The following is a 9,996-nucleotide window of genomic DNA, read 5'->3' as shown; positions in this document are numbered from 1 at the left end:
CAGATCTGATGATAGTGACATCTGGTAAGTCAGGGACAGATGGAAGGGACATACAGACGGAGGAGCAGAGTCTCACAGGAGATTGTGTCGTGTGGGAGGAGATGCCTGGAATAGAGGAGTTAGGAGACCCGGTTTCTTGTGGCTGGTGTAGGTGTGTTCCAGGTGGGGGAAGCTGGGATGGAGGCCTATTAGGGGTGCTCTCTACAATCACGTGGGAGGTGGACCTAGGGCAACAGGATGAACAAGAGAGACAAGCTGGGTTGTTATGCAACAGAGGCCTCAGTGCACCCCCCACGAGAAGCTCTGGAGCCAGGGTGGGGTTTCAGAGAGGTCCCAAATTAAGGCAAGGGGCTGGCCTTGATAACCTCACATGGACCAACCATTGGATGACTGGGATAAAGCAGCTTCCCTCAGCAGAGAGTAATTCTTGGAGGGGGACCCAGCTAAGAAGTATGAACCTGGCGCCTGGGAGAGCGAGTGCCTGACCCTGAGGCTCCAGCTTGCTGCTACAGTTCCCTCTCTGGCCTTGAGGGGGCAGTGTGGAGTAGCAGTGCTCAGAGGCAGGGGTCTCTCAGGGCAGGGGTCTGAGCCTTGAGCTCACTGATGCTGTGTCCCCTCCTTGCAGCTGACCTGTTTGACATCCTACTGCCCATGCTCAACATCTACCAGGAATTTGTCCGTAACCACCAATACAGCCTGCAGATCCTGGCCCACTGCAAGCAGAACCGTGACTTCGACAAGCTGCTGAAACACTATGAGGCCAAGCCCGACTGCGAGGAGAGGACGCTGGAGACCTTCCTCACCTACCCCATGTTCCAGGTGGCCGCTGGGAGGGAGCCATGCATTCCTGAGGGGACCGTCCCTAATAGAGGCCCTGGCTCAGGGCTGCCGGGGCAATGGCGCTAGGGCCAGCCCCCAGTCTTAACTGCTGGAGGGCAAGCTGGCCACAGTCCACAGAACAGGTGAGGGAGGGCAAGGGGTAGCTCCTGGAGAAGACCACCGGGATGCTCTTTCCCTACTGGTGTTTGAGCCCACTCTCCAGGTCCCGCTGCCTTGTGCCAGGGCAGAGCCCACAACTCAGGACTCCGATCCCCAGAGAAGACCCTAAGGGAGCCTCCCTGTTGAAACATCTATAGCCTGTTCCCTTCTTCAGCCCCACCATGGAAGTTCTCTGGGCTGAACAAATGTTCTCTGCTTCTCTCTCTCTTTCTGTCCCTCTGCATATCTCTCTTTCCTGCTTCACATGGTCTTTCTTTCTGTCTCTGTCTCTGCCCCTCTCTTGCTGTTTGCCTCTGCTCCCATCTCTCTTTCTCTGTCCCTGTTCCTTTGCCTCTTCCCTGCTCCTCGGCCTCTCCGCTACCCATAGATTCCCAGATACATCCTGACGTTACACGAGCTCCTGGCCCATACACCGCATGAGCACGTTGAACGCAACAGCCTGGACTATGCCAAGTCCAAACTGGAGGAACTGTCCAGGTGAGCCCAGAGTCCCTGCCCACATCCGGACTGGTGCCCAGGGAGGAAATCCTTCCTGTGTCTAAACTGATGATTATGGAGCCCCAGAGGGGGTCTGCGGAGGGGCCCACATGTGCCCAGGCTTCAGAAAACAGAAGATGGTATCACTGGATGACTAGGGTCCTTCAACTGCTGTTTCTCCACTTCTGTAGTCACAAGAGTCCTGGTATGGCACTGTGGGTTAATGCTCTGGACTGCAAAGTCTGTTTGAACAGCAAGGTCAACAGTTCAAGCTCACCAGCCGCTCCTTGGAAACCCTATATAGGGTCACTATGGGTTGGAACTGACTCAACAGCACACAACAACATAGTCACAGAGGAACTTCCTCTGCGAGGATTCCAACAACCCCCAGCACCAATGGGTGTTGCAAAAGTGGGAGTAGTGGAGGGAGAGGCATGTTCAGACCCGAAGGTGTCTCCAAGGTGGGACCATGAGGGTTTCTGATGGATCAGAGGTGGAAGGTGACTCCAGAGTCTCGGGCTGTGCAGCCAGAAGATGGACTTGCCATCACCAAGATGGTGAAAATGCAGGAAGGGCAACTCCAGGAGCTTTGTTTAGGAGTGTGCTAAACTTGACGTGCTGATGAGATGTCTGAGTGGAGAGGACAAGGGGAAGTTGAGTGACTGAGTCCATTGTTGAAGGAGTCATCAGCTGAGGAGGGGGGGCCGGCGGGAGGGGGTTGTTCTTAAAGTCACAGAACTGGCTGAAGTCATAAGTTTACAGAGAAAAAGACAGGACCAAAGGCTGAGCCGTGGATCTCCACCATGGGGAGGACAGAGATGAGGAGGAACCTATGGTTAGGATGCCCTAAACAGTTTCCTAAGGATCAGACTGGCCATGGCTGTGCAGAGGGGCAGCAGACTGGACCTGAGCAGGACTCTGTCAGGACCTGGCTCATTCACAGACCTCAGAGTGGAGGGTCTAGGCACGGATGTCACTGGGATGGGATCTGAGAATGGCACACAGTTGTGGGGACACACCCCAGTCCTCACATGCTCCAGGGAGCTTTCCTCCCCATGGGAGAAGACTTGGGTTCCCTGAGGCAGCAGGACTCCACGTCACTGCAGGGTGCCCTGTCCTGGTGCTAAGGTTTCTGGCTCAAGATCATAATCCCTTTCCCCTGAGTCCTAGATATATCCACCTGCTTTTCCTTGGTCCCATCCAACCACCTGCCTATGCCTACCCTGAACCCCACCCTAGCTGCCCAGGAGAAGGCTTTCCTGTCACCATGACAACAGTCCTCTCATCCTCCTCACATGCTGCCATGGGGGAATCCTGGCAGGAAACCAGTGGATAACCAACCCCAGCCCTAGATCCTGGGTAACCCAAATCATCATTTCTGGTTCCCCCAAGAGTATTCCCTGAGCCTTGTAAATGAATGTGGGGTACGGGTCCCCAACAAACTCCAGCTTGGCTCTGGGACTCATTGTGAGGAGGAATAGTAAACACACCTAACAGGATACTGAGGTGGCCACCAAATGCAGCCTCCCCAGGTAAATCCCACCTGATCAAGAGACCCACCAACCAACCAGCTGTCTTCAGGGCGATGCCACTCCTAGTGAGCCATGAGCGTCAGAGTAGAACCACACTCCAGAGGCTTTTGAAAGGCTGTGATCTTTCAGAAGCAAGGTTTTTCTTCTAAGTTACTCAGTTAGAGGCCCATGAAATCCTGATCAGAAAAAATGCTCTTATCACCCTTAGCAGCTTCCAAAACTGAGCACACCTCCAGGAAATGAGCATCTGACCTGGAAGGTGTCTCCTCTGGGACACCCATTCCAAAAGAAGGCTGACGAGGGGCTGGGGAGGCTAGGGACTAGGCTTCTGAGGGAGGGGTAAGGGTGGGACTGAGAACCTTGAAGAAAAGACCCCATCTAAATGCCCCCACACTCCAGTCTAGCGAATTTAAATCTACAATACATGTCCTAAATCAGAAAAAAATAATTGATGATAATCCTTTGGCAACTGATGATTACTACCCTCAACTCAAGCATCTATCATGGGCCAGGAATTGGACCAGACACATGAAATACATTCTTTTCTATCCTTACAACATTTTTGTTGTTGTAGCTATTATGTACCATCGAGTTGGCACCAACTCATAGCAACCCTATGCACTACAGAATGAAATGCTGCCCGGTCCTGGCCAACCTCACCATCACTGCTACATAGGAGCCCATTGCTGCTGCCACTGTGCCAATCCAGCTTATTGGGGGTCTACCTCTTGTTTTCTGACCCTCCACTTTACCAAACATGATGTCCTTCACCAGTGACTTGCCCCTTTTGATACTATGTCAGAAGTATGAGACACAAAGTCTGGTCATCCTGGCATCTAAGGAGCATTCTGGCTTTACGTCTTCTGACACAGATTGGTTTGTTCTTTTGGCAGTCCATGGTACTTTTAATATTCTCCTCCAACACCATAACTCATATGTATCAATCCTTCTACAGTCTTTCTTATTCACTATCCAACTTTCACATGCATATGAGGTTATTGAAAATACCATGGCTTGCGTCAGGTGCACCTTAGTCCTCAAATTTAGTCCTCAAACTGACATCTTTGCTCTTCAACACTTTAAAGAGGTCTTGTGCAGCAGATCTGCCTAATGCAATATGTTGTGTGATTTCTTGGCTGCAGCTTCCGTGAGTGTTGATGGTTGATCCGTACAAAATGAAGTCTTTGACAACTTCAGTCTTTTCTCCATTTATACAGATGTTATTTATTAGTCCAGTGGTGAGGATTTTTGTTTGCTTTACATTGAGGTGCAACTCATATCGAAGGCTATGGTCTTTAACCTTCATCATTAAATATTTTAAGTGCTCTTCACTTTAAGCAAGCAAGATTGCATTGTCTGCATATTGCAGGTTGTTAATGAGTCTTCCTCCAATCTTCATATAATCCAGCTTCTCAAATTATTTTCTCAGCATACAGATTGAGTAAGTATGGTGAAAGAACACAAGTCTGGAGTCACACGCCTTTCCGCAACATTGTACAGATGAGAAAACTAAGGATCGAAGCGGTTATGTCGGTTACTCAATGTCACACTGATTCCGACCGATAGATACAGCCCCGCCAGTGTTTGCTCTCCTTGTCTGTGTCGAAATTGAAAAGTGTCTAAGAGTGAAAGTGGAAACCTGGGAACATGTTAACCAGCCCGCTTGGTAGTCTTTGTTAATGGGATTTCAGTCAGGAGCCAACAGATAGTTTTGTGTTTTGCTTTGGAATCGGTGACCTACCTTTGCCAGAGGACCCAAAATACCATTCACCCCTTTTGTGAGACTCTTGGAAACCCACAGGATTCAGCAACAGGGCTTCACACTTAATCTTGATGATTTTAAAATATTTTTTTAACAAAAACACAAGACAACAACAGTCAAATGGCTCCACCTTCTGGACAGGAGGATTGTTGCATCCGTCAAAACCACACCCATTGCCATGAGTCAATTCCAACTCCTAGCGACCCTACCAGACAGGGAAAAACTGCTCCGTGGGGTTTCTGAGGCTGTAAATCTTTACAGAGGCATGCTGTCTCAGTTTTCTCCCACAGAGTGGCTAGTGGATTTGAACTGCCAATCTTTCAGTTGTTGTTAAGTGCCATCGAGTCAATTCCGACCCATAGCGACCCTGTATAGGGTTTCCGAGGAGCAGCTGGTGAGCTTGAACCACAGTCCTTGCAGTTTAAATGGCTTTGCAGTCTGGCGCATTAACCCACTGCGCCACACCAGGACTCCAGGTAGCCGTTCAATATTTACCCCACAGTTCACCAGAGCTCCCTGCAGTAGTCAAGATAAGAACAAATCTGACAAGTCAGATCAAGGGCAGACTGTGTCCTGCTTTTCTCTCAGACCTGCTGGAGCCAACTAGATTTCCTGGAGTTTTAAAAACAGACCATTCTAAGGTTCCAAATAGCAATTTAAAGACACACACACATACACATAAAGATCTAGGGAAAGCTAGAGAAAGGGAACCGTAAGTGCAAAGGCCCTGCGGCAGGAATGAACTTGTGTAATTCTATGGATGGAATCATTATGGTGAGTAGTGGATGTACAGATGTCTCACCTGTAACCCCATCTCCTTCGCAGTGCTGACGCAGGTCTTGATCTCTCTGTTCTTCACGAGAGGCCTGCTTCCAACTTCCTAACCTTTTTTTGTTTTCTCTGAAACACAAATACCTGCCTTCTTTGGACTGACAGATAAATAAAATGAGATCGCACCTGTACAGTAGCTAGCACACAGTGGGCCCCTAGATGCATGTCAGAGACTCAGCATTCCCTCCTCCCTGGGCAGTGGGGACAGCCAATCTCTGACAGTGCTGTGTACTTCCTGTCCCCACAGGATCATGCATGATGAAGTAAGCGAGACAGAGAACATCCGGAAGAACCTGGCCATCGAGCGTATGATCATCGAGGGCTGTGAGATTCTTCTAGACACCAGCCAGACCTTTGTGAGACAAGGTAGGGCCCCAGCACCCTGCCGGTCCTCGCCAGGTGGGCCCCACTGGTTGGTTAAGCCTGCCATTGAGAATGCAGAATATACCCTGGCTGCTGGCAAAAAGATACTATACGTAGATGTCAGTATCTATACATATGTTGTTGTTAAGTGCTGTCAAGTCTGTACCGACTCATAACAACCCTGTATAGGGTTTCCAAGGAGTGGCTGGTGAGTTTGAACCATCCATGCTTTATCCCACAACACCACACCAGGACACCGTATCTATATATAGATGAGATATTATTGGTTTTCAGTTTCCTTCTCTCCAGATGTAAGCATAACTCTACCCAGATGGCCTTGGTTAGTCTATTGTATGTCATAGTAAACACTGGCATGTTCTTTTGGGGGAAGAAAGTAAGGGCAGAGGATGGAAGTTAGGCAACAATTGGCTCTTACCCAGTGAATCACAAGTGTTTTCAGTGCCTGAGAGGAAGTTGGTGTTGAGTTAGTTCTTCTGTCCTTTGAGTGTCTGTCTACCGTGTTCACAGTTGTTCTTATGGATGGAAAGTCCCCTCCCACCCCTTCCAGCCTCATCTTCTGTGAGCAGCGAGCGTTAAGGTGACACAGTATTGAGAGAAATGAGTAGAAGTTCTTTGTGACAAGGGCACTGAAGACACACAACTATGGACTTGAGAGCTGGGATTTACTTAAAGTTCAGCTGTTCAAATTCCATGTTCTGTACATAACTCAGCTTCTACTTGAATGCCTCAGAGGTGACCTCTGGCCTCAGAATGGAACCCCCAAGCCCCTTCTATCTAACTTGTTGCTACCAAGTTGATTGTGACTCACAGTGACCCTAAGATTTACAGAGTAGAGTTGTTCCATGTGGGGTTTTCTTGCCTGTAATCTTCACAGAAAACGGCTGCCAGGCCTTTGTTCTGTGGTGCCACAGGGTGGGTTCAAACGGTCAACCTTTCAGTTAGTTGTTGTTGTTGTTGTTGTTGTTATGTGCTGTTAAGTGGGTTCCGACTCATAGCGATCCAGTAAAGAGTTTCCAAGATTCGAACCACTAACCTTGAGGTTAGCAGTCCAGTGCTTACACCAGGAGTCAAACACAAACCATTAGCACCCCCCAGGGACCTTCCTCTAATCCGGGGACTCTGACTAGAAAGACCTCCCAGTGCCCCCTAATGGTCTGTACAGTTGCCTCAGGTCCCTGCTGTCCTGAGCAAGGATTGTGTCCTGGGAGTTTTGTCCCTAGCCCCTGGGTGCAGCCACTCTGCTCTTTCCTAAGGCCCATCCTGAATCCTGCAAAACCCAGAACCAGCTCTGCCTGTGTCCTAGCTGACCCTGAGCTTTCTATGCAGAGGTGGCCCCACGTGGTGCTTTAAACGTCCCACTAAAGAAAACCCTACGGAGCTCTGGTAGCGTTATGGTTCCGAGTCGGGCTGCTAACCTCAAGACCAGCAGTTCAAAATTACCAGCTCTTCTGCTTTCTGCTCCAGTAAAGATTTATAGCCTCAGAAACCCTATGCAGGATCTCTACGAGTCAGAACCAACTTCATAGCACAACACCACCACCACCAAAGAAAATCCTAGAGTTTTGGCACATCACTGAAGAATAAGTGTTGGACCACAAGGTCGGTTTGAACCAAGAGATTGGTGGTTCACACCCATTAGCCACTCCTCAGAAACTTATACAGGGCCACTGTGAGTCAGAACTGACTCTACTGCATTTAATGTTGTTGTTGTTGTTGTTGTTGTTATGTGCCGTTGAGTCGGTTCCGACCCATAGCGACCCTGTATAGGGTTTCCGAGGGTGTAAATCTTTACGGGAGTAGAAAGCCTCATCTTTCTCCCGCGGAGCAGCTGGTAGTTTCGAGCCGCTGACCTTAAGATTCGCAGCCCGATTCGTAACCACTACGCTACTGCATTTAATAGCAACAACAAAAGAAACCCCAATGGACTTGGCTTGGAAGTCACCTTAAAGGAATCACTTCCATAAAACAGGAATCTGCGGCATCCCCTGAACCAATGCATTTCCTCACTTCCCATGGGACCTGGAGATGAGGTTTTAGCCAAACAAACCCTGAGACCCAGGCTGGGAGCAGCACGGGAAAGGTGTTTCTGTCACCATGACAACAGTCTCCTCACTTACTCCCATGGAGAAATCCTGGGACGAAGCCATCAGCTATCCAAACCCAATAACAAACACCAATGACTGCCCCATTCATGCAAGACCGTACTCAGGACTCCAGAGACACCCAGATCCAGCCTCAACTTCCAGAAGCAAACTGTAGTGAGAGAGAGTCCTAGCGAGATGAATGTAGGAAAGTGTTCCAGGACATCAGCAGGAGGTGGTGTGGTGACCCAGAGAAGGGCAGGGGAGCTGGGACACTGCAGTGGGGTCTGGAAGTATATGTAGGAGTTCCCTGGGCAGGTGAAGAGAAAGAAGAATGTTCCAGACTGAGAAGCAGCATTCAGGGAGCCACAGGTAACTGACCTAGGACTAGGCTTGGGACAGAAAAGGGCGAAGAGGGCAAGAGAGAGTCTGGGGAGTTGGGCCTGAGCCAGACAGCTGCGAGTCTTGAATGCTCATATCCTGGGGTCAATGAGAAGCTATTGAAGGATTTTAAGTGGGAAAAGGAGGTCCATCAAATGTGTATTAGGGATAAGGATTCCAGAGCAAGTATAGCAAACGGATATCCTCACAGGCACCTAGTCGGCTTAGTAACATCTTCCTGGAACCGGTGCTGGTGCTCTATTGGAGTCTAGGAAAGAGTGCGTTCATCGATTGGTGATGCCTGCCCTGGTTGCATGTGGCAGCCTCCTGTGGCCCCCAAAGCCCTTCATTCTCAACCTTTAGGGTTCCTTTTCTTCCTAAGACCCTGTCCCTTGACTGGGAAGTCAAGGGGTCCTGCATGAAGTTTCTCTACTCGTTCCCCCACCATCTAGTCCTGAGGAGGGCTGGAAGGAGTGTCTGAGGGCATATCTATTACCAAGAAATAGGATTGCCTTGTCCCACCAACACTGCGGCTACTGTCTCAGCCTCCACATTCAACCTCAAAGCCAGATCAGAGGCAGAGTCCTTGGAGATGGGCTTAGGGCCTCCCCTCTTCCCCCACAGGTTCCCTCATCCAGGTGCCTATGTCTGAAAAGGGTAAGATCACCAGAGGACGCCTGGGGTCTCTGTCACTGAAAAAGGAGGGCGAGCGGCAATGTTTCCTGTTCTCTAAACATCTCATTATCTGCACCAGAGGCTCCGGCGGGAAACTTCACCTGACCAAGGTAAGGCATCAGCTGTGATGGACATGGGTGTCAGAGACACGTGAGCACGTGTGCGTACACACATACACACATGCACACACTAGGTTAAGTGGCTGATTGGTATGAACAGATCACTGACTGATTGTCCCTGGAAGAATCACAGGAAAGGGGAGGCCTTCTAAGGGACTCTGTTATAGTGTGGAGCTTGGGCCAGAGAAGCCAGAGATCTGGACAATCCCCTAAAAGTCCCATGATGTGTGTGTCTGTGGGGTCTCTGTACCTATGTCTTTGTATGTGTGTGTGTTATGGGGAGTTGGAAAGGACAGGGCAGAGACTTATCCCTCCTGAGCTTTTCTCTCATATCCAACCAAAGCAGCTCACACAGGCCCCCTCCAGTGCTCAAATAGTCTCTCCTGAACCAACACAGGAGCACTGCCCCCAGCCGACTGGACAATGCCTGGAGGTGGTACAGTTGTTCACACTCAGAGCCCACCTGGGACCTTCAGGAGACCCCACGTACTCAGCTAACCCATCCACCCTTCCCAAAACATGAAGTCATGTAAGCATGCCCTCCTGCTTCCTCAAGGAGCCCTAGTGGAGCCAGTGGTTAGGTGCTAAACCACAAGGTCGGCAGTTCAAACCCACCAGCCACTGCATGGGAGAACAATGTTGGAAACCTACGAGACAGTTCTACTCTGTCCTCTAGAGTTGCAATGAAGCCTGATAGGCTCCACCTCAATGTGTTTGTTTGCATTTCCTGCTTCCTCACAGACACCCAGGCCTTT

At 49.8% G+C, this 9,996-nt stretch overlaps 1 protein-coding gene across 1 annotated transcript in view; it reads left to right on the top strand.

Annotated features, from left to right (window-relative positions):
- Positions 1-9,996, top strand: part of RASGRF1 (Ras protein-specific guanine nucleotide-releasing factor 1) — a 137,576-nt gene that overhangs the window by 73,362 nt on the left and 54,218 nt on the right. Inside the window, exons 7-10 of the mRNA XM_006870897.1 lie at positions 626-819; positions 1,367-1,476; positions 5,849-5,967; positions 9,072-9,232. Coding sequence (XP_006870959.1) covers positions 626-819; positions 1,367-1,476; positions 5,849-5,967; positions 9,072-9,232 — 584 coding nt within the window. The remainder of the gene's footprint in view (positions 1-625; positions 820-1,366; positions 1,477-5,848; positions 5,968-9,071; positions 9,233-9,996) is intronic.

This window comes from Chrysochloris asiatica, unplaced genomic scaffold (assembly GCF_000296735.1).
Source record: "Chrysochloris asiatica unplaced genomic scaffold, ChrAsi1.0 scaffold00156, whole genome shotgun sequence".
Taxonomy (NCBI): Eukaryota; Metazoa; Chordata; class Mammalia; order Afrosoricida; family Chrysochloridae; genus Chrysochloris; species Chrysochloris asiatica.
Note: the sequence above shows the minus strand (reverse complement) of the source record. Positions and strands in the feature narration are given on the sequence as shown.